This window comes from Rhinolophus hipposideros (genome assembly GCF_964194185.1).
Source record: "Rhinolophus hipposideros genome assembly, chromosome: 14".
Taxonomy (NCBI): Eukaryota; Metazoa; Chordata; class Mammalia; order Chiroptera; family Rhinolophidae; genus Rhinolophus; species Rhinolophus hipposideros.
The window spans coordinates 46,148,897-46,174,272 of record NC_138060.1 but is presented as its reverse complement, the minus strand read 5'-3'; the positions used below and the strand labels follow the sequence as shown (position 1 = coordinate 46,174,272).

Sequence of the window (25,376 nt, the reverse complement as noted above, 5' to 3'; positions counted from 1 at the left end):
TGTCATATGTTTATTTTTCTTCCTTAAAGTCTCACAGGCCTCTTTCTGAGCGTTCACAGGAGGTACTGTAGATTTTTCTATTCAGGGAATGCTTAGGCCTCTTTACTCAAGAGACCAATTTGTCAAGTTTGAGTCCAGTGTGCCTGTGGCTATTTTTACATGTCATCATTTCTAGTGTTTATTTTCTCACAGAGACCATGTAAATATTGAGGCATACATAGCAGGCTAGAAACAAAATAAACCTTAAGCTCCTGGAAATCTCTGGACATTTGGTTTTTCTCAGCATAGACATTTTATTTCTTGTCTTTGTGTTCATTTTGTACTTTCTAGAAAGGAACTAAGGACAACTACTGAGTGAAACAAGGCCAAGGTCCCTAGCATTTCTACAGCATAAACGATTTTTAAGTACAAGAACTACCCCAGGTGTTGATGGTTTTTGTTTTCAGTCACAAACTTTGGTTCCCACATAGACCTGCCACCCTCACAGTCAAGCCACATTAATATTTACTTCATGATAATTCTGTCTTGATAATGTTCTAATTTGTTGAGCTACCATTTGAGAATCACTTCTCCTTTTATTTACCAGTGTTATGCTTTCAGAGCCTTGAGGTTTCTCTTCAGTATGGAAAGAAACAGACCACTCTTTAAAAGGTATGAGCTTAGAGATATTTAAGTGACCAGCAGTCACTAAATTGAGCTGTTTTCACATGCCTGATTTAGTAACAGTAAAAGAAGAATGAATCAGCATGAAAAACAGGTGTCTTCTGCTTTCTTAGAATTCACAGATAAAACTGAGCTACCCTGGTGATATCTTAACAAAATGATGAAAGAACAGCAATCACGATATCAATATAATTCTTCTTAATTACATGTGACGGCTATGGTTTTTGTTTTTTCTTTCTTTCTCTTTTTTAGACATTAACATTTTAAGTGGATGACATCAAAATATGTGCTTGGTTTTGCCCATTCAGAAATTCCAAAGTTGATCTAGTCATTTCCTCTTAATCAACAGGGAAAAAAAAGTATTTGTCTGGATATCCTCCATAGTGTAGGAGCTCATTTGAAGGGGAGGAGGCTGGATATTCTAGGGTCAGGAGGTTGGCTATGCTGGTTGAGTGTGACAGAAAAATCACCACCTCGGCAAGGAGATGCTACATGTGTGGTCTGCATGCAATTTAGTTGGGTAGGGTGAGCCAAAACCATACGCCCAAGTTCTTACAGGAATTGTATTGACAAGGCAGAATAGAAATAAAACCTTCTGTTTTAGTAACATCTTTTGTTCAGCAGCGTGGAACATTTTATGTTGTTACTTTATTTCTATATGATGCTTGAATTTAGGGAAAGAAAAGGACGTAAAATTAGTTATTCGTCAAAACCTTTTTTGTTCAACGCCCTAAATCGTCCATTTTAGTGGACCTAAATATTTTAAGAAGCCTCGAAGCCAGTACCTTGGAAATGATGCACAAATCTCTCCATTCCCCCCCCATTTACCTGTATTTTTACTTGATTTTCATAAAACATTTAAAATTAGGTTAATAGTTGCCTCCTCGAGTAAATATAAGGACTGAATCCAATAGCATTTATGAAAGTGCTCAGTAAGCACCCAGTAAACATTCCTTCCCAAAATGTTTACCTATATCCACAAATACTTTACAAATAAGGTCTTTGTATAATCTGCATCATATCTGTTTTTTTATTGTTGTAAAAAACACATAACACAATATCTACCCTCTTAATAGATGTGTAACAGTACAACACTGTTAGCTATAAGCAGAATATTATACAGCAGATCCCTAGAACTTTCCATTTGTTTTTCCTTACGCTTATGAAATGTAGCTACAGTTCACTTTTGAGAGATCAACTGGTGGGTATTATGTCTGCCAGCTTGTTGATACCCTAAGGAAGTTAAATTTGTTTACTACAATTAATCTGTGAATGAGCTAGATCCAAAAGGGAGGGAATGAACGACAGTTTCCGAATCCTGCATGACATACATGTGTGTCTTTTTCCCTGTAGGCTCTTCCCCACTGACTTGTTTGAGGTCTTCATTGATATAGGACATTATGTTCGTGACATCAGTGCTTATGAAGAATTGGTATCCAAGCTGAATTTATTAATGGTAAGTTTATTAATGGTAAGTATTTTGGCAGGCTGCCACGTGGTCAGAATGGGCTTTGTCATAGTAACCCATTTCCTTTTTATTTTTTGGTTAGGACGATGAGTTGAAGCAAATTGCTGAAAACATTGAAAGCATTAATCAGAATAAAGCTCCTTCGAAATACATAGGCAACTATGCGATTTTGGATCATCTTGGAAGTGGAGCTTTTGGCTGTGTTTACAAGGTGACTTTGCCCTTGGGGAACATTTCTGATACCCCCAAGCAAACCAGATGCCACACTTGCACAGTCACACACAGTTGAATTGGAGTCCTCTTGAAAGGACCTTGAAAGTCCTTGTTGAAAAGTAGTGAAAAATAGTTATGAAAATTTGAAGGATTGCTTTTGTTCATCAGATGGCTGCACTAGAGCTTTTTAGCTCTAGAAATTGGTCACTGACCTTTGAAGACAAAAGCTGTCATTAATCTCTCACAAAAAAATAGTCAAAATGGCTTGTCCCATTGCATGACACCTTCTCTAAATTCACACTAGTGTTTCTGTATTTACCAAGTAAAATCTTACTGAATATTACAGATTAATCCAGGAGATACTGTTTTTTTTTTTTAAGCTGAGCTTAGTGTAAATACAGATAGACGTTTTAAAGTTCCCTGACGTATTTAAAAGACTTTATTTAAACATGTGACCTTGTTAACCTATCTCTTTCTTCCCCTTTCTACCCCCACCTCATTTTTTTTCTTTTCTTTTTCTTTTCTTTTTGTCTTCCTTATTAGGTTAGAAAGCGTAGTGGTCAAAATCTTTTAGCAATGAAAGAGGTCAATTTACATAACCCAGCATTTGGAAAGGATAAAAAAGATCGAGACAGCAGTGTGAAGAATATTGTTTCTGAATTAACCATAATTAAAGAGCAGGTAAAGGTTTTTCTTGTTTATGAGGGTGTTCTCCTTAAATAAATGTCATCAAAAGAAAGTAGTGTTCTTATGCTATTCTTGTCCATGCTGTTTAAGAACTGATTCTGCTTAAAATAATTGACGTTAAGATAGTGATATTTTAGCCATCTTTTTTCCGAAGGCTTGACATTGAACCTTAGAAACCCTTCCTGGAGTTTATGTCAGGGCCAGGGGTGCAGAACAACAGAGTTTATAGCACAGAGTGCATTCGATATGAGTAACCCTTTTCATTTTAGGCATATCCATTTCCTTCTTGTATTGCAGAATATTTTGTTACTTAGTTACATAAGAATATGACTAAGAGTTCCCTAATTTTTGTCAAGTGGAACCAAGCAGTTAACATTCTTCAAATATGGCTTATTAAATCTAAAATGTGGATTTTCCAGATGGGTTATTATTTATTGGCATGAGAAGAATATTCTGACATAATGTAACAACTCAATTAACTATCATTATGAAGCTTTGTTTGGAGAGAAAGAATAAACATGTCAGAAGAGAAATGGGATTTCTTTTTGTGATCCAAGAACACACTGGTTTCTTTTATAGGTTTCCTTATTTGTACATTCATTATGAACACTGGCCATTTATAATTCCTGTGAAGAGCTATCAACTTGACTGTGCTTCGTTCTCTAGCAGTTCAATTTGCACAGCATTTGTGCTGGGATACAACGATCATAAATATGATGATCTTAATTCACCAAAATTCATAGTTCTATTCCAATTTCTAAATTACAGTAAATACTATCATTAATAACTTATTTTGTGGTTAGTTTTTATATAGTAATAGATTAGATTTTTTAAAATTTGTGTTTCCTCATGCTTAGGATAACCTAGCCTCTGGCAGAGGGCTGCTTCATTATGACACAGGGTAGAACATGGTCTACTATCTTCATTTGAACTGAAATCTGAATGTAATCCTAGTCAGTGGGCTAGGTCTAGAGTATGGTCCTGGTGGCTTACCTGGTCCCATATTGTTCAAAATCTGCTGGCTGCTTGCTAGCTGATGAGGTAGACTATTTGTTTTAGCCCGTTTCCTAAGAAAAGACAATATCAGGCTGGGGCCATATAAGAGGCATCTGCTTGGGCTTTGCGTTAACTCAAAATCGTACAACTACACTCTCACTGGAGGACTGAACTGATGGAAAGGATACTGATATCGAGGCTTAAAAGGAGGAGGCAATGGCAGACAGAAGCAAGAGAAATGGGACTAGAATGGTAAAGTGTTATTTGTTAAGATTAAGCTGCTGTAACAAAGAGGCTCTATGATACAGAGGCTAAGAGAAGAGGCCTCACAATACAATGGGCTATTATTTCTCTTTCACGTAACCATCCCAATGTGAACAGACCAGATTGGTCGTGTTCTCTGCTCCGTGCAGATGTTTATGGATGTTGGTTCCGTCTCTCTTATTACTCTGTCACCTTCCCAGGCACTGTCTTCATCTGAGTGGTTGGAACTGCCATAGGTTATTTTAATTTCATACTGATCATTTTGGAGAACGTAAAAACACAACAAATAGTGTAAATAGACATAAATAGTGTATGTAAATATTAAAGTGGTGAGGAGAGATAAAGAGAAATGATGTATATATTCAACATAAATTGCTTTATTTTCGTTTTCTCCTCTCTGCAGTCTGTGTGTGGTTTTGGGGTGGGAGTGCTAAATAAATTCTTAAGGTTTCTTCTAGTTCTGCAATTCTCTAGTTAAATTAGGTGGTAGAGCAAAATCAGTTTTTAATTTTATTTGATAAGGCTATATAAGAGATTGCTACTTTCAGATAAGTTCCGTAAGTAGCAAATAAAAAGAATCATGAAAAAAATCTCAATTAGATGATATCTTAAAATTCTTAGTTTTATAAATAAATATAAACACAATCTCTTTGCTGTTTTCATATGAAATCCAACTAAATTGGCTGTGAAAATAAGTTTGTATTTTGAAGTAGTGTAATGTTTGTTATTTATTTTCTTATAGCTTTATCATCCCAATGTTGTACGCTATCACAAAACATTTCTCGAAAGTAAGTACAAATTTTCATGATATTTCTTTTTTTTTTAATTTATTGGGGTGACAATTGTTAGTGAAATTACATAGATTTCAGGTGTACAATTCTGTATTACATCATCTATAAATTCCATTGTGTGTTCACCACCCAGAATGATATTTCTAATTAAGGAAAAGTGTCTTTGTTATATATTTTATATTAGAATGTCAAAAATAAGCTTAACCAACAATTTTCTTCACTCTTTGTTTTTTATATGACTAGACAATCTTGTGCATCACTTTTTTTAAAAAAATAAAGTTTACTGGGGTGACAAATGTTAGTAAAGTTACATAGAATTCAGTTGTACAATTCTGTAATGCATTATCTGTATCTTACATTCTCACATTGTGTGTTAACCACCCAGAGTCAGTTCTCTTTCCATCACCATATGTTAGACCTCGTTTACCCTCTTCTAGAGTCCCCCTCCGCCCTAACTCTCTGGTAACCCCTAAACTATTATCTGTGTCTATGAGTTTTTGTTCCTTCATTTGTTTGTCTTGTTCTTTTGTTGTTTTCAGTTTTGTATACCACATATCAGTGAAATCATATGGTTCTCTACTTTTTCTGTCTGACTTATTTAGCTTAGCATTATAATCTCAAGATCCATCCATGTTGTCACAAATGGTCCTATTTCATCTTTCTTACTGCCGAATAGTATTCCATTGTGTATATATCCTAAAAACTGTTTCATCTGACATCAGTATGGCTAGACCTGATTTTCTCTGGATACCATTTGCTTGGAGTGTCAATTTCCACCCTTTCACTTTGAGTCTGTGTTTGTCCTTGTAGTTAAGATGTGTCTCTTGGAGGCAGCATATGGTTGGGTTTAGTTTTTTGATCCAATCTGCTACTCTTTGCCTTTTTATTGGTGAGTTCAGTCCATTTACATTTAGGATGATTATTGATATGTGAGGATTTCCTATCATTGTATCTTTGGTTTTCTGGTAAGACTGTGTCTTCATTGTTTCTTTGCCTTTTTGTTGTTGTCTATTATTTCTGTGTGGTGGTATTCTATGATTTTCCCCTCTGTTTCTTTTTTTTTTAAATTACATTATATATTTCAGTTCTGGATTTTTTTTTGAATGGTTACCATTAAGTTTATGTAAAAGAAAGTTTCATATTTAGAATATTCCATTTTCTTCATCATGCTTACTTTCTCCATTCCCATATTCCGGTTCAGGCCTTTACTCTCCCCCTTTTTATGTTTCGGTTGCCACAAATTATCCCTGTTGATGCTGGTTGAATAGCCTCCTTCAGTATTTCTTGTAGTGCAGGTCATGTGTTAGAAAATTCTCCCAGCTTCTGTATGTCTGGAAAGGTCTTCCTCCTTCATATCTAAGGGATATCTTTGCTAGATATATTATTCTTGGCTCATAATTTCTTTCTTTCAATAGTTTGAATATTTGATTCCACTCACTCCTGGCTTGTAGATTTTCTGCTCAAAAATCTGATGATAATCTAATGGGCTTTCTGTTGTAGGTTACCATTTTTTCCCTGGCTGCCTTGAGGATTCTTTCTTTGTTGTTGATTTTAGACAGCTTCAATACAATGTGCCTTGGAGAAGGCCTGTTGAGGTAATTAGGTGTTCTATTTGCTTCTTGGATTCGAGGATCCAGTTCTTGCTACAAGTTTGGGAAGTTCTCATCGACTATTTCTTTGAATATATTTTCTGTTCCCTTCTCCATTTCTTCTCCTTCTGGTATGCCCATTATTCTTATATTGCTCTTTCTGATGGAGTCAGAAAGTTCTTGTAGAGTTCTTTCATTTCTTTTAAGTCTCAAGTCTCTTTCTTTTTCCATCCATGTCATTTCCAGATTTCTATCTTCATGTCACTGATTCTTTCCTCCATCTTGTCAACTCTACTACCTAAGCTGGTTATTTCATTATTCATTTCTTCTACTGAGTTCTTAATCTCCAGAAATTCTATGTGGTTCTTTTTTAAAACTTCAATCTCTTTGGTGAAATATTCATTTTGTTCTTTGATTGTGTTTCTGAGTTAATTAAACTGCCTGTCTGTTTTCTTGCATCTCGTTGAGTTTTTTCAGAACTGCAATCTTGAATTCTCTGTCATTTAAGTCACATATTTCCATATCTTTAAGTTCCTTTTCTGGAGACTTTCCACTTTTTTTCTGAGCTGTCTTGTTGCCTTGGTTATTTGTGACAATTAATGATTTATTATTTCTCTTCCTAGACATCTACAGGAGTGGGTTCTGCAACAGGTTGATAGAAAGATGTCTTTGTTTTGTTTTCCAGTAGGTGTTGGTAGAATGTTTTATTTTGTCCCCGACTGCAGCCTTTTGTTCTCTCTCACACTGTAGTGTTATATTTTCTCTGCACTATTTCAGCTTCTCACATAATGGGGAGATTCCCTGGAAGGCGGGCTTCTCCTCTGTGAACAGTTCACCTGGGTCATAGGGCACCGCCTCCGTGGGGGGATGTGGAGAGCTTCTGAAGTTCCAAAGCTCTTCCTGCACCAGATTCAAAGCCCGTCGCATCACTTTCTTGATCAATGAAACAGTGATATAATCAATGATCTAAAGATAGTTACATATAAAATACCCGGACTCCCATTTGTGAGACACTGAATGAACAAACCAAAATAGTTATTAAAGCTATTTTCACACACACACACACACACACACACACACACACACACGCACACACAAATCACTGAGTAAGATCAGGAGAGAAGAAAACTATAACCTAGTGACTTGTGTTAGAAAAAATGAAAAGTTGTTTTGTTGAATTCTAGATGACGTTTTTCACCTCCAAAGTACATTGGGAGGGGGCTAGGTCTTTCAGATTTCTTTTGCTTGAAGTTCAAGTAATTGCCACGAGGTGGCGATGGAGCCCTGACTGATTCGGCAGGCAGGCAGGCTCTTTCTGCAAGGTTGATGGAATACCGAATCAGAACACTGAGATAAAGTCAAAGCTAACTGAAAAATATAAGTATTGAGAAACTGTAATGATGTGTGTCACATAGGAACTTTCAAAATAAACCTGCATTTGAAGGAAGATTTAAGAAATACAGGCAAAGATTGGTGCTTCCTCACTGCCCCTTTAGGGGTGCTGTTATGAAAACCTGTTGTGTACTTTGATTTTACCCCCATCTCCCTTTCCCTGGATGACTCAGAGGAACTCAGTGCTGACACTCTCCAGTAAATAATACACCCTTGGCTATTTGTTCTTGATATTAAGATAATATCCTGTAATTTGGTGCGTATTCTATCATAAAGAGATCTAGATTGGCCTCTAACTTCTAATGAAGTGACACAACTTGTCTTAGTTAAAAATAAAAACAACAAAAAACGCTTTTTTAAAACCTGAATTCTTCCAAAAGAGAATTGGAAGTGGCTTAAAAATACATAAAAAATGATAAAATAGATTATAAAACTGTCATAAAAAAAAATAAAAGGTGAGAAATTAAAAATGAAGCCAGAGGTAAAGTTAGTATCTACAATCAATATTTCTTGGGATTATAAAAAAATTAGAAGCAACATAAATGTCTGTCCTTAGGAGAATGACTAAATAAACTATGATCCAACTGCGTTATGGAATACCATGTGACCAACAGGAATGTTGAACAAAGAAAACTTCAGTTGCAGAACATGTATAGTATGATTTCCTTTTTGTAAATATTATGTACATACATATTTTTTATACATACGAAACATCACAAAAGATATTTCACATACCATTGTTGAGACTTTTATATTGGTTTTGGAGAAGAAAACAATACTTCTTGTTTCTTGGCATCCAAAGCAAAGAGACAAACACAATCAGTTATGAGATTCCCCAGTATCTATAAGATAAAACCAGGAGAAGCCCAGCTTTCTCTGGTCTTGAGGGGCGTAGTAGAAATTTCTGTCACGGGAGGTGTTTGCAGTTGTGTCGTTCATTGCAAGACCATGGCATGATTCCATTGTAAAACTCTGTAAGGTAAGTCTGTGAGGCTACAAAACAGTGCAGCTTAAAATGCAATTCTCTAAATGTCTAACTTGATTAAAGGGTAAATGTTAAACTATTGAGAGGAAAGGTAGATTTACATGTTCTTCAGGGAATCCTCCATGACTTGGGATCATTAGCTTGTTCACTTTGGCACCTCACAACCATTCCACATTGCAGCATATATCGAAAATGATAATATTTGCCAGCGTAAACTTATGCTAGGAGGTAGCCTGTAGCTGGAAGAGATTGTTGCTGGGCTCCAGTTGCCCCAAGACCACCCACACCCACCCCTTCCAGGGCTGAGAGGATCCATTACCATAGTGCATGTCTAACTGTTTAGTGCTGTTCCCTGCACACCCATTGGGAAACTTGGATTCTAATTCGTGTTTTCAAGATGTCTTTATTGAGTTTAAATTTCTATTACGTTTTTCTTTTTTTTTTTTTAAATATAGATGATAGGTTGTATATAGTTATGGAGCTTATAGAGGGGGTCCCTCTTGGAGAACATTTCAGTTCTTTGAAGGAAAAACAACATCATTTTACAGAAGAAAGGCTATGGAAAATATTTATTCAGGTACATTTTTACTTTCATTAAATTTTTCTGTAAAATGGTAAAGATCCAAGTTGATTTCTTAGAGACATAGTAGTCATCAGTGGTTATATGTATATTGGGGACAATAAAATTTGCTTTTCTTTGCTGTTTCAAGCTGTGCTTAGCTCTCCGGTACTTACACAAGGAGAAGAGGATTGTCCATAGAGATCTGACGCCAAACAACATTATGTTGGGGGATAAGGACAAAGTAACAATTAGTAAGTATAAAAATATTAAAATTTTTAATTTAAGAATTTCTGAATATTATTTTAGAGCACAGCTACCCCCATAGAACTTAACTGTACTGATGGGAATGTTCTGTATCTACCCTATCCAATATGGTAGCCGCTAGCCACATGTGACTATTGGGCACAGAAATGTAGCTAGAAAATATATTAGCTTTTTTCCTGCCTTTCTTCACTCATGAACATTTGTGCTACTATCACGGACTACTAATGGTTCAGCAACTGTAAGTAGGGAGACATTTCTAAATCATTGGTTTCCAAACATTTTTGATCATATTCCATCAGTAAAAAAAAAAATTTGATAATACACTGCCATTATATGTACGTTTATTTATAAGTTTTATATATACGTCACTAAAATTATTCCATAGTGCCTGAAGTCTACAGGAATAAAATACAAAGGTACATTAAAAAATCAAAGTAAGTATTTTAATATTTGTTCGTGCCTCTCAGTGGATTGCCTTAGGCACCCAGCTTTGGAGGCCACTGCTCTAAATATTATAGATGTAAGAACTACATAACAACATCTTGAAGCTGAATCTCTTAGTTGTAGAGCAATCTAGTTCTCTGTGAAGGCAATTCCACATGTATACATTTCCAAAACCATATGTCTTCACTAACAATGATTAGATACACTGTCTAGATTTTTGCAAGTAGAGCATCTTATATTTAAAAAATAAAAGCAACCTAATACAGAAACTCATAGATAACCTTCAGTGAAAAATTACTTGGAAATATTTTAAGCTAGTGCTTTGTAAAATATAAAATGAGACCGAATAATTGTGAATCTTCATCTTGGGCACACATTTGCTTAGTCTTTTGAAATCAATTATAATTTTGTTTACCGTAAGCTTTTTACATTTTTCATTTTCTAAAATGTTTCCTTAATTATTTTTTACTATTTATATACATGCAGGTATTTCAATTTATAAGTTAAAAAGGATTATAATAAGTTGTGTATTTGAATTTTATAGCAAATACTATATACATGTGTGTGTATATATGCATATATATACATATAATTATTAAATACTGTCAACCAGATTTGTTCTATATGATATGTTTTATATATATATTATATATATACACACACATATACATGAAAAAATCTGTTTCATCCTTTTTAGATGGCTATTCAAGTCATATTTCCTAAATGATAGTTAATCCTGCATTTCATTTTCTTACTAAGATTAGCTGTGATCATTTTCTTTGGTTACATTAAAATACATAAACGCTCATCTGTTATTATAGTAGCCTGATTTCTTTTCTTTCTAAATTTATTTTAATTAATTTTTATATTTATTTTCTTTAATTAGCACCATACATTAAAATAGTTCACAAAATAAAATAGTGCTAAAAAGCTTATAAAGAAAAACTTCCCCCTATGCAATTCCCAGTTCTCTTTTCCTAAAACAACCACTTTTAATTCTGTTTAGGTTTTTTTTCTGGTATTTGATTTTCCACTGTGACAGTTGAGGATTTAATTTTTCTTATTCCATCTACCATCCTGCCAATACTCTTATAGCACAATTTGGGGTTAAATCAATATTTAGTGTTTACATCATTACTACTGTGTGATTATCATTCAATGTTGATTACCTTTCCTTTCTTGTTGATCTTTTTGTTTTTCTTGCCTTCTGTTTTCTTTGTTATTCTAGTTTTTTTGTGTAGCTATTGTTTCTTCTTCCCAGATCTTTCAAAAACATCATGAAAGCCCTCTCTGTACTACTTGCACAGGGGCAAACATGGCAATTACTCTCAATTTTGTTTTCCTGGCCATCCAACTCCCATAGCTACTTGCTGTAATATAGACCAGATTTGAATTTGGTCTGCTACACAGCCATTGTTCTGGAACTTTCATTTGCTCCTTCTCTGGTTGGAGTCTCTGTTTCTTACATCCTACGTCTTTCTCTTTCTTGTTTAACTCCTCTGTTTTGCCAAAGTGTATCTTCCAGTACTTTCCTAAGAAAGTCTTTTGGAAGTTATAATTTTTCGATGCTTGAATGTCACAATATATTTTTATGGGGCCCTCGTACTTCATTGGTAATTTGGCTGGGTGTAGTATTCTCAGAGGAAAGTCATTATCCTTCCGAAGTTGAAGGTGTTACTTTAATCTTCTGGTATCCAGTTTCACTGTTAGGAAATCCAATATGTTCTGATTCCAACTGCTTGATACATGAGCTGTTTTACTTCTCTGGAAACTTTTAGGATGTTCCCTTTACCCTCTGCTTTGGATGGGTCTCTTTTCATTCAGTGTGTCTGGAAGGACATGTGCTCTTCAATCTGGAGATTAAAACTTCAGTTCTGAGAAAATTTCCTACATTATTTCTTCACAGCTTTTCTCCCATCTGCTTTCTGTTTCCTCTATTAGAATTCCTATAAGTCTTAAATATTTATACTAAATAATCTACTAATTTTAAAAGTAATTCTTCTTAGTTTACAGCTCTTTGTCTCTTTGTTCTATTTTAGAGTTATTTCTGCCACTTTATTTTCTTGCGCTTCTATTGAATAACTTTATCATATTTTTAATTCCCCCAACTTTCATCTTGTTCTTTATTCTAGTTTCATGGAATCCTGCTTTTATTTTCTCTCAGGATAATATACACATATAGACTTTTTTTTTTTTTTCCTCTAGCACCCTGCATTGTTTCTACATCTTCTAGGTCTATATTTTCTAGATTCTTTTTTTCTGTTTAGTTTGATCTCTGTTTCCTGTTGGAGACTTTCCTCAGATGTCTGTTGAACCTGGACTGGTCCTTAAAACATTCATGAAAGTCACTAAATAAAAGGCTTTTAGAAGCTCTGTGAGTTTCAGGTCAGCCTGTCATCTGGTGGACTTCATTAGCTCCCAAAGGAGCCTGTCCTTGGAGACCCCCAAAGTCATTACTTAAATTTTTTGTAGAGAATGCACCTTCACTACCTTGCCAGAGGCAATGTCCGTCTGTCTGCTGTCCTTCTGCGAGTCACATGGGTAAAGGGGGCTTAGGGAGGCCACGTTCAGTTGTCCCTTGGTCGGCGCCCAGGCTCTGCAGGCTTTGCCCTTAGATGCTCAGCCACGTGGGTTGGGACTCATGCTCTGTGCTGTCCTCCATTTACTTTACATTTTCCAAAACTTCATTGGACTATCGCAACCTGTGTTGTCTTCAAGCCCATTTTGATCATCCCTGTGTGTTAGTAACTTTACAAAGATATTTTTCCCCCTTCATGTTAGCAATGTTTTGAGAGCTGAAGGAGATAAACACATATGATCAATCCACCTTTTAACTTAGGATAGGCAGGCTAGTTACATTATTATGTCTCCACATTAGACTTAACACAATATACCACTTTCATGGTTAGTCTCTAACTCTAATAAAAAATACATTTTTTTTGTTGCTTATATTCATATTGTAAAGGACTCTCTAGAAAGATATTTTGTTTTATAAGAGTAAGCAAACTTTTGTTTTTCTCTGTTCTGCCCCTCATTGCCTAACCTTATTCTAACTGATATTTATTAAGCTTACACTTAGGAGTTATTCATTTAAAAAAATGATTTTCCATTTTCAAGACTTTTTAGCTTTTAGTGAGGCATTATTTTTCTACTTTCGAATAAAGAAGCAGTGATCAATCTCAGAACAGAATCTTCTCCTAATTCAGTTTCTCTCCATTAAAGAAATTATATGAACAAGGCGTTGATGTGCTACCATTATTTCAAATGACTATAAAATGATTTTATGACTAAAATGATAATCCACAGATATTTGACTTCACTATTTAAAAACGTATTAAATAAAATAGTGATGAGATATGTTTTTCTGTTTTTTAGTGTCTATCATTATTGATATAAATATGGACATTAGAGACACTTATTTTTAAGAGGTGTTATGGTTAAATTAAAATCTTACAGCATTACTTTGAAACCAAATATATATGATTCCCAAATTTTGGGAGGTTTAAATAAAGCTACAATTCATAGAGTCTATAAAAATAGACTGTGGTGTGTGTGTGTGTGTGTGTGTGTGTGTGTGAAAGAGAGACAGAGAGACAGAGGACAGAGAAAGAGAAAGAGACAGAGAGAGAAAGAGCGAGAAAGCATGTTACCACAAAGGGGCAGCCTTGTCATATTGTATTTTTCTCTTTTCTTGTGCTAGAAGGTTTATTTACTCCCAGAAAAGAAGCAGAGAGTTGCCAAGTGATGTTTAAAATGCATGAGACAAACTGTATTGCAAATGTGACCAGAACAAAGCTTTAGAAAAACTAAAATTTCCCTCTTCTTTTTTTTCTCACTATAGGTGAATTAGATGTTTTAAGATTGAGGTTGGTTTGCAGTTATTTATAGTGAGCATTCTGGCTTGAGCTTGCCTTCATGTGGCAACAGAGTAGAAAGTACTAACATATTTAGGTATGCATAGTTTTACAAATGGTATCTAATTTTAATGTCTAAATATATTTCTGCTTAAAAGACTGTATCTTTTAATGACTTGTGCCATGAAGCATGTCTAGGCCTTGCCCCTGCATTTATTTGCAGCCTTGGAGGTGACTCAGTGGCACATTGGGCTCAGCAGATTTAAGCTTTGTGGGCCACATATGGTCAAAGTTGGCCCCAAAATGCTCTAACCTGCCGTGTAAGATCCATGCTGTGCCATCCCATAGAGAACGACTCTGCAGGTGGGAATCTGCTGAAAAGCACTTGCCTTTCAACCCAGCATTTCACATGTCTTGGCTTTTACAAATACTCACATTTTAATGTAAACCTTACATGCCCCCTTTACTCTCTGCTCTGAAATAGAAAAGAAGGAAAAAGGAAAAAAAAAAAAGCAACAATTCATTCAATTATAGGTAATAGAATTCAGACACGGGCTTTAGTGCATGAGGTCACATGTTCATTCTGCAGCAAAACAGCCTGTGTGTATTTCTAGATGTTTCTCAAATGATATTTGGCTGTTGCTACTGGTAATAATAATATATTCCTCCCCTGGAAAGAATATGGGTGAACAGTTCTTTTCACAACTACCACACACAGGAAAAACTGTGACTAATTCTGCCTCTAGGGCCTTCAAGTAAGGAGTTAAATAGGAGAATTAAATGCATTATAGGAAAGCAGCACAACCAATAGGAAAGATTAGAGACCTGAAGCAGTACAGTGTGCCTATGGACTTGCACGATACTGTATACATCATGACAATAGAGACTTTTGTGGGTGAGGACCTTGGACTTGACCTTTGGTCAGAGACTTATCTTCAGAGATTTCAGATCGGAAATTATGCAATCAGGTTTGGATTATAGAAGATAATTGTAATGCAGGTGAGGGCACACCAGGGGCTGACTGGAGACGGATCCCAGTTTTAGAGATGTATCAATTAGGATATGTTTGGATGCAACAAGCCAGGCTACAAATGGTTTAATCCATGAAGACACGCAGTTATCTCAGAACGAGGGTTCTGGAAGTTGGCAGTTCCAGACCTGGTTCAGCAACTCAAGAGGTCAGCCATGATCTAGGCTTTTCCATCTTTTTTCTCCATTATCCTTAACAGATTGACCAGAGCTCCAGGCACCATTATTCAAAGACAGGAAGCAAGTAGCAGCTAGAATGAAAGAAAAAAGAAAATCTGTTCTTTAAATGGCTATCTCCTTTTATCATTAAAGAAACTCTTTCACAGAAGGTCCCTATTAGACTTCTTACATTGTGTTAGCCCATCCCAAGTCATGTGACCACCCTGACTCTAAGGGGGACTGTCTAAGTGAGTTTTTAGCCTTAGTAGTTGGAGATGAGAAAGGGAGAGGGGGATGGCCCATGGCTTTTGGAGAGCTAGCCCCAGTATTTCCCACTAAAGACTCTTGCGATTGTCCAGGAAAGACATGATGTGCATTTTCCTGTGGCAGCAGAAGATGATAGGGTGGAGGGACTAGATTCAGCAGTAATTTGGGACCCAGAATTAATAAGATTTGGTGACCAGTTAATGAGGTGTGTGAACAGTTGAGAAAGAGTCTGAGTTTTGAGACTGTGATACCTTTGGCAGAGAAGTGGGGGAGGAGATTTGAGGTGTAAGATTTTGGACATATTGAGTTAGAAATCTGATTATATCCTTTTCCTGGATAAACTCCGTCAGGTAGCTCCCTATTGCATTTAAGATAAAGTTTCGATTCCTTAGGGCACCCAAGGCCCTTTCTTTATGATCTCCCCCATGCCCTTTGCTCTGGCTTCATGGGTCAGATTGCTTTTTTCTGAACTGACCAGGCTGTGGTTGTATCCTTCTGTGACTTTACACATGTCACTCTCTCTGCCTGGAGCACACTTCCTCACTTCTGCTACTCAATTCAAACATCATTCCTCCAGATGACATCTTTGATGTCAACCTCTGATATGTTCTGTTTCTGGGCTCCCTTAGTCCACTGGGCTTGCCTCTCTCATAGCACATAGGATGTTGGTTTATTGTCATCTCCTCCTTGAGGTAAGGGAAACCACTTGCCTTGACTTTGTTCCTCTGAAATCACTAAATAAATGTTTATTGAATAAATGGATAGAAGAATGAATGAACAAGTGAATGAATAAATGAACTAATGAACGAAAACACATCTCAGTGGAAATATTCAGAAGCCAGTTACAAATAGACAATAATGAGATTTTTGCATGTGAGATTTCGTGAGTCTGAGATTTTGATATGATAGCCAAGATTTCCTGGAAAGAGTGCTTAATGCAAGAGGAACCAAGGATTAAGGTGGAAATCGTGTGCAAAACTGGAGAGAGATTCAATAGGTTCCCACTATCATCTCAGCAAACAGTGTAGGTTCCCACTGTAATCTCAGCAAAGGTGTGAAAGGAAAGATTTTACTTTCTTGAATGCCTCCAAAGTTTGAGAAATCAAGTCAGATCTGTCTTATATTGCCAGAATCCTTGGCATTTTAATTGTTTCTAGAGAACTGGAAGATTTAATCGCTATTAGTTGTCTCAACTGCTTCTGAGAAATGTTTGTCATTAAAAGAAAAATGAATTAGTATTGCACTTCTTTTGGTAACTCAAAATTCTCATATGCATATGATCTCATATACCTGTAAAATCTCCTGGTCAAATATGTGTATAATGACTCTACTTATGAGTTTTGTAGGTCTCTTGACTTATCTTACTTTGAACTAAATCTGTGGTTTACTTCTCATTAACCACATATAGTGTCTATTTGCGTTTGAGCTGGCACAGAACTTTGGGTGCTCTTAAAAGACGACAGAATATTGAGTCACTTGTGTTGCATACTCTCATACATCTGTGTGGGAAAGGTAGCCATGGGATTTCTGGAATGTCTCTCAGTCAACATATTGCCTTTCTTGCTAAGAAAGCAAGAATATTTTCTGTGAAGTTCACCACAGTTTCTTTATATTGCCATTGGGTCATGTAAAATGAGGAGACAGTGAAGCAAATTCAGTCAAATCCTATTTCTAAAACAATAATAATAATAATAATCTCACAACATTAGTGGGCTATTCTGCAATTCTGAGCTTTGAATAGTACTTGGCTCGGAGGAAAAGTTAAGAATGGCAGTCCTGGGAAAGTAAGAGCCTGTTCCTAACCCTGGGCCAGATAATTGTTACGCTCTTCTGGAGAGACAGTGGACTTGGTGGGAGAATATGGAAGCATCAAATCTTTACCACCTTAGGAAAACATTGGAAATGGAAACCTTCCAATGTTGGGTTTATAAGGCTATATAAGTTTATATGGCTGTATAAGTACCAAAGATGAAAGATAACAGTTTATTTTAGTGTGTGCTTTCATATCGGCATATTGGGATACGGGTTAGTCCTCTGAAAAAGTTGTAATGTATAGGGTAGACTCTGATGTATTCTGGACGTGTTTTCATTCTGTGAGTTTTCCCAAAGTGTGTTCTCTGAAGCAGCATGGTGAGTAGGTGGGAATGTCTATTTTTACAGACAAATTCATCAGTACACTGTACTACACATCTGATTTAGTGGACTGAAACATTGGAGCCTTTTGGACTTTAAAATCTTACCAGAAAGAGTGTGTGTGTGTGTGTGTGTGTGTGAGAGAGAGAGAGAGAGAGAGAGAGAGAGAGAGAGAGAGCGCGCGAGCGCCTGACCTGTTATTATAAGAATTTGACTCTTAGCACTCCTACTTAATATTGCAACTATGTGTGTAGTTTAATTATTCCAAGTAATAGTAATCAGAAGCAAACCCCACATTAAAAAATGATTTTAAAGAGCCTACATTTAGTAAGGACATTAGTTTCCCCCAAAATCCAGTGTACTGACAAAAGTGTGTGTGCTGTAGACATGGAGTTACCTAGAATTCAGAAAGCATGCTTGTGTCAGGTATTGAATTTTTCATCCTGGAGCTCTCAGTCATAACAACTCCATCAATAGAAATCAGTAAAATAGTGATGCTGCTGATAAAAAGAAATATCTTCGCTCTGTTTCATGGGTAGGGTCTGCACTGGGGAAGGGAGCTTTGCAAGAGTGGGAAGTGGCATGGGGGAAGAGCACCCCGGTATACCAAAATTAAATCCCTTCCTCCTTCCCCTGTTTTAAATTTTTAATTTTAGACTTAATTAGCATTCAACTTGTTGAATTAGAAATAATATTGTTAGTAACAGCTGAACTTCATTTGGAAGAAGATCAAGGAGAAGTTTTGGTGGCAGGGATTAGAAATCTGAGTGGCCTTCAGAGGAGGAAGTGCCAGTGAGATGGGTTTATTGAGGGAAAACTCTGAGCACCTTTCTGGGAAACCCCTTCTCATCCCCATGGAGCCTGCACAGAGAGCATTACTGGTGACCCTCTTGCTATGGAAGTTGGAGGCTGGTCACTCCATTTACTGAGGCAGAAGGAAAGAGCGGAACTGTAGACAAGATAGGGTTGCAAGGTGGATATCTTCCTGATGGCCCCTTACACAGTTGTGCTCAAATAGACTCCTCTGTTATCAACTAGCATTGTAGAGGTTTCAACTGATCCTTTCCTGAAATTGTCAGTCATTCCTTGTTTTCACTTAGAGAAGACATCCTTAAGATTTCAAAAATGTTAGCTATGCTTCAAAGGAAAGAAGCAACCATCTATAGCTATATCTCTTGAGCATGTACTACAGGGTAAAAGTCTTATATTCATCATCTCATGCAGTATCTGAGGCAGATTTCCATATTTACAGATAATAAAAAAGCTTAGAGAGGTAAGGAAACTTGCTTAAATCACCCAAATAATAGGTGACAGTGACAGGGATGAACCACGTCTTCCTCTAGAGTTTGTCACTTAACTATGTATCTTAATAGTATTCCCTTAAGAAAGGAATTTCAGTTAAGAAACAGGCATGTATGAGGGCACCAAGGTGCTCATTATTAAGTGCTGAGCTTTGTTGAAATGGACATTTTAAGTTGGCCAGTGATAACAGAGGTTGGTCATCCGTACACAGCCTGCAGAGTCCTGCATCACCTGGCCACACCCTCTGTTTTCTACCCTCCAGCCAGCCTGGCCTTGTCTCAGTTTCTCAATGGACCATACTGACTTGATCACAGGACCTTTGTATGTGTGGCTTCCTCAACCTGGAAGTCTCTTCTCCACTTCCCTTTCCTACCTAGTTAACTCCTGTTCTCCTTTCCATATTTACTCTATCACCATTTTGTCATGGAAGCTTTTCATGATCAGCTGTGTTCCCTATATCCTTTCATAACATTATATATTTACCTGTTCTTTAATGATCTCATCACAACTTCGAATTTACACTTATACGTGTGATTCTTTGTTTAATGTATCTCTATCACTGGTCCCTAAGGGCTATGTCATTGTGGATGATTTCTGATGTGGTTGCCATTTTATCTTTAGTACGTAGCCCAGTACCTAGAATATGTAGATGCTTAGTATATACTGGGGGTGCCAAATAAATGTATACAACAAGTGTACACTTTGGTCAACATTGCTCAAGCAGTAGTTCACCATAATCAGAAGTGTCTGGATGCTGATGGTAACTACTTTGAGCACCTTTTGTAATTGCAGAATTCATATGTGACTTGTGTTCATCCTTTGTTATCAGTATATATCGAGTATTACAATTTTAATAGTTTTTTCCTTTGTTAAAATGTGTATACATTTTTTGGCATCCTATCTATTTTTGTTGGACAAATGAGTGAATCAATGAATAAATGGACAGTCTCAAAGATCAGATAGGGCAGCTGTAATCTTTATGAAGAATAGCAATCGGGAGACCTTCTGGTACTTATATAGGGTCCTGTTGTGTTGAAGACAAAGGTTGGCAGATTGTTAAATACCCTGTAGAATGGATTAGAAGGAAATGCTTTCTGATGAGGGGCACCTAGATTATGGCAGGAGAAGAGGGCATAGACTCATGGCACATTTAAACTATGGCCACAGAATCAAAACAAAGGTTTAGATACAAGAGCTGGTGAGTGGATGAATAGAGGAGCAAGAAGGAAGAGGCAGAGATTTTATGCCCAGGACATGGGGACAGTGACTTGTCACTTGCTGTTTGGGATATCCTAGAGGACTGTGAGTAATGAGCTTAATCTGGGGCGTGAAGGGGCAGATGCTGCAGATGAAACTCCAAACAGAGGCTGGAGTTTTCTGGCTTGGCTGAGAATTTGGGAGTTACTGGCATATGTGTGATGGGTGAAAGCTCCCTGTGGAGAGGGATGGAAATACCACACATTTATATAGTATTTCAAAATCCTTCTCATCTATTATAAAGTTGTTGGAGCAATCCTTGCAAAATGTAAGGAAAGCTTTATAGGCCATTTTTGAGCAGAGTAGCTGAGTGATGTGTCAAGTGTCACACCAGTAGTAAATGACAGAGTAAGAATCTGAGAACTTAACCAGAGACCACACACCTTTTCCATCTGAAGGTTAACAGCTGCAGGCTGTAGCAGAACATGCTACAGCCTTTGACATTTCCTATATCATTTGTTCCATTAAAGGAGAGGTTTTTTTAAAAAAAAATCTTAATTCTTTTTTGCATAATGTGCTACGTGTAATGCACAGGGAAAAACAAAAATGTTTTCTGTTGCTGTTTTTGAATTTCTGTTATAGCACATGAATGCTTTTATGACCACAGTGCCTGAAATAAAACCATTTCCTCTACTCCAGATATGATCACAAATGAGAAAAGAGTAATGGAAACATTACTGCTGCTACCAAAGTCTTCCAAATGGCCAAACAATATTAGCTTTTACTCTCTTTAAGAATACTTCTCAACCATCTGTGTTTTTGCAGATGTCAGTCTGAGTTTCTGCCATTTATCTAAATTAACTGGAGTGAGTAGAATCATTGTTGAGTACCACTCCGTAGTTTCTGCCTTTCAAAATCAATGCCATTTTTAGAAAAAATAGATAATTTCTATGTAGAATTAGAACTAAAAGTTAAAGTATTATTTTAGATTGCAAATCGGTCAAGGTTTATGTGTGCTAAGATTATAGTAAGCCTCTAAAAATATTAAAATACTATTTCTATTAATACTAATTTTCTCCATTCCAGAATAGAGGAATAGAAAGGTTATAGCAAGCCATCTTGCTCGTGAATGGTTCTTAACAACACTTCATATAATTTAGCCCTTTAACATTTCCCATTTGTTAAGAGTACTACTGGTTTGAGATAGGTAGATAGATAGATAATAGATAGACACATCCATATGAATATATATATATATATATATATATATATATATATATATATATATATATCAAAAACTATCTGTCAATCTATAGTGATAAATGACACCAAGTCCTTGCTCTCCTGGATCTTGCATACTAGTTAGGAATGACAGCCCCTCAACGTATAAATGAATATTAAATAAATAAAAACAAATTCAGATAATGAAAGGTGTCAAGAATTAAGTAAATGTAATAGAAGGGTGTTGGAGAAGGGAACACATTTTTGATAGTATGGTCAAGAAAGCCTTTCTAAAAACCCAGGTAATGTATGTATGGCCTTATATGCCTATTAGGAATTTAGCCTTGGTTCTTAGTATTTATCAGAAGTCTTTGTAGAATTGTAACCTCATTAAGTGTGGATGTTTGCTCTAGGTTTTTCAGAGTTCCTTTTGGCTCTGGAATGGCGAGTTATGTTTTGGAGGGAGTGATGGAAGCAGGGAGTCTGTTGAGGAAGTGTAGTTCAGTAGCATAGATGAGACTTCACGGTGACTTGGGCTGGGGTGTTATCGGTTGTATTAATTATTCCATTGCTGTGGCACAAATTCCTGTGAAACTTAGCAGCTGAAAACAACAAACATTTATGTTATCACCATTTCCGAGCATCAAGAATTCAGGAGCAGCATAGCTGGGTGGTTCTGACTCAGGGTCTCTCAGGAGGCTTTAGTCAAGCTGTTAACTAAGGCTGCTTCATCTGAAGCCTGGACTCCCTCTTCCAAGAGGCTCACTCACATGGCTGGCAATTAGTTCTGGCTTTTGGCTGAAACTCAGCCTCTGTTTCTCCAGGGCTGGTCTGGTTCAGCACTGTGTTTTTGCGCAATCGTGGTAATTCAGACTCTTGAAATGTTGGTAAATCTGTATAGTGAGGATATGAAGGATAAATTTCTACCACCTTGGCCTAAGTTGTTAAGTGGTTTAAAAAAGAAGAGTATTTGTAGGTGATTTGAAATGTACAGCTAGTGCTAATATTAAATAAATATAAATATTTGGTGTTCTAAATTAAAAATCCAAATTCATGTTGGTATAATCTGAATTTATATTTATATAAATTATGTAAATATTTTGAGATGATTTTGAACATCATAGTTAGTGTGATTTGGTACCAATAGATTACATTTAGTTCAGGTTTTTAGATGTTCATGGTGGTTATTCAAGCTTACCTTACGTTTATGTATTTATTTATTTTTGGACAGATGAAGTCATGATTGCCATATGCCACACTATTAAGTTCATTCTGTTAATTTGACATTATGAAAGATAATTTAAAAAGTGAAATCACAAGTTCAATTAGTACTTTGTCCTATGTTTCAGTCAGTAAGACTTTAGTTTTTCTAAAGATAAACCTTATTATGTCAAAATATATAGAATAATGTCATATTATATGTATGCCATTCATTAAGGCTGTGAGTGGTATGGAAGATTGGTACATAGGGCATTCTGACAGAAGGTAAATAAAAATAGAAGGAAAGCTTTCAGTTGTGAACTGTAACAGTTATTGTAAAACTTAAGGAATGATGCTAATTCTGGGAAAATATAGTAACATTATTTTGTTTTGTGAATTGTAGCTGACTTTGGCCTGGCAAAGCAAAAACAAGAAAACAGTAAACTCACATCTGTTGTTGGAACAATCCTGTATTCCTGGTAAGGACAGTTATTTTATGACTCACAAACATCATACTTACCTGGTTTTGGCTTTCATTTCTTTTCTTGGCTCGCAAAGGAAAGACAATTTTAGGAAAAGAAGCGTATTTAGTAAGTTTTCCCCAATTACTTAGGTAATATATGTGTATAGAATTATATATCATTATGTGTGTATAAAACAACAACCAATTATCATTCCTCTAGGGTAACTCTGCTTCTCATGGGGACTACTTTTATTACCTATAAATTGCAATGATCCTTGGCACGTTGTAGGTGTGCAGTGGCTGTTGAATGAAGCTGTGAATGTGCTAGCCTGATTTGCTAGCCAACATGGCACTTGGAACATTTTATTGCACCTGTGGTTTATAAAATTCTTTTTCTTTCTTTCTGCCTATAAACATTCAAGGGCAGGGGAAGGGTCTTTATGTCCTAATATGTATTTTCCAGCATCTGGCGAATGAATAGTAGGTGCTTAATAAATTTTATTGTGTAAGTGAATAAATGATGACATATATACTTAGACATGTTTACAAGGTTGGTTGCTTTTCGGATAAATGAGTGTTTATATTTTGATGAATCAAGACACGTGTAGCTTCTTTGGCATGCATTGAGGATTCCTTTGCAATCCATTAATTATTTTGAAGCGAGAATCTTCTTTTGCTGATCACATATCATTTGTTTGAATCTGTTAAAATTAACAAATAGATATAGTAGTTAGTAGAAATAGCAGATTTCAGGGAAATAGTTTGAAGTATCATTCATCAGGTCAAACAATCAAGACACTTCCATCTTCTTTTTAAATCTAGTCTATCATTGTGCATTTGAGTCCTAGGGATAGAATTCAGAATGAATCTTCTCAGGGGAGGGTAGATATTGTCTGTAAATATAACAGCCTCATTTAAAAAACTCCTTTCATAAAAAAATGTTCCGAATGGTGTTTTAGGTGAATTTTCATTTATTTTGCTAGAAATTTCTTACATATTTGTTCTTGAAACTAACTTAGAAGATACACAGGTTGGTGACCATGCTAATATTGTGCCTGGAAAACTGCAAGTTTATCTGTACATTTAATCTCTTAACAACACGGCTGACTCACCCATTACTTCTTCTAGATGAATAATTTTCTTTTGTTTCACTTTGCATTCTTTTTCAAATAAAATAAAAGTTTAATCACAAAAGTATGATCATATATTCCTGAAGAGATTTGATGGTCAATCAAAATTACACAACAAATAGAATACAAACTCAAATTTCAGTCGATCATACTTAGGATAAGCAGATTTATTCCCAATTTTAGAATTTTAGAATTGCTAATATTACTCTGTGTGTGTGGGGGGGGGTGGGGGGGCAGAGAAATCTCTAGAGGATATAGGAAGAAACCTAAAACCTGCTTTATTAGCCCAAAGAGAGATTCACATTGTCCTGTAATTTTTAAATTAACTGAGCATTTAGGAAAAGTGAACCTCCTAATGTAGTTAATCTATTATTTCATTTAGGTATATCACAATTATTCTATAGCATGTACAGTATATCTTATTACCATTCGTCTTTGTATTAAGCTTTTCATTTTTTTAAATTGCTGTAAAAAATTATTTCTACTTCCTTCTCCTACCTCCTCTGTCCCCTAGTTGTTAGAAATGACCCTTGTATGATGGGTTGTATCATGACATTGGGCTCACAAGCCATTTTTTCCCCCTAGTTTTTGATGTCTTCAGCTGAGCCTGGAGTTAAGAGAACTCAGTCCTAAATTATATTCTATTGCTTTCTTACTTTGGGATTCTCCAGCAGACAAGAAGTCAAGTGAAATCCTTTATTTGGGAGGTGGTTCCAGGAAACACTGGTAGAGGAGTGGGGAAATGAGACAGAGAAGAGAAAGCAGCCAGAACAGGGAACACTCATAATCAGACTCATAGATTATTATCTGGGATATAGTGTAGATGTTTCAGAGTTGTCCTATATGCCGAATGAAAGGTTGTAGTACGTACTTTATTTTTCAATTTTTTTTCCAATCGTAAGTGGGAACACTTGTCATTGGCGAGGGCTGTGTTGGGAAGTGAACCCCCCCTGGTACTCTGGCCTGCTTGGGGTGGGCTGGGAGAAAGCCCTTGGGCAGAGACTCATGGGACATTGCTTAACAGTATGATGCCAAAGGCTTGCATTGGGCATGTCGGTAGGAGGGGACCTGGCCAGGATCCTGACACTGTCAGCTGTCATAAT

The 25,376-nt window shown here is 36.2% G+C and overlaps 1 protein-coding gene across 11 annotated transcripts in view; it reads left to right on the top strand.

The window, feature by feature from the left end:
* NEK10 (NIMA related kinase 10) overlaps window positions 1-25,376 on the top strand; it is a 181,899-nt gene that overhangs the window by 59,183 nt on the left and 97,340 nt on the right. For all 11 annotated transcript variants that reach the window (XM_081071835.1, XM_081071836.1, XM_081071832.1 and 8 more), the window contains 8 exons: window positions 587-651; window positions 2,017-2,119; window positions 2,214-2,342; window positions 2,888-3,025; window positions 5,034-5,079; window positions 9,504-9,625; window positions 9,759-9,861; window positions 23,084-23,159. In XM_081071835.1, coding sequence (XP_080927961.1) covers window positions 587-651; window positions 2,017-2,119; window positions 2,214-2,342; window positions 2,888-3,025; window positions 5,034-5,079; window positions 9,504-9,625; window positions 9,759-9,861; window positions 23,084-23,159 — 782 coding nt within the window. The remainder of the gene's footprint in view (window positions 1-586; window positions 652-2,016; window positions 2,120-2,213; window positions 2,343-2,887; window positions 3,026-5,033; window positions 5,080-9,503; window positions 9,626-9,758; window positions 9,862-23,083; window positions 23,160-25,376) is intronic.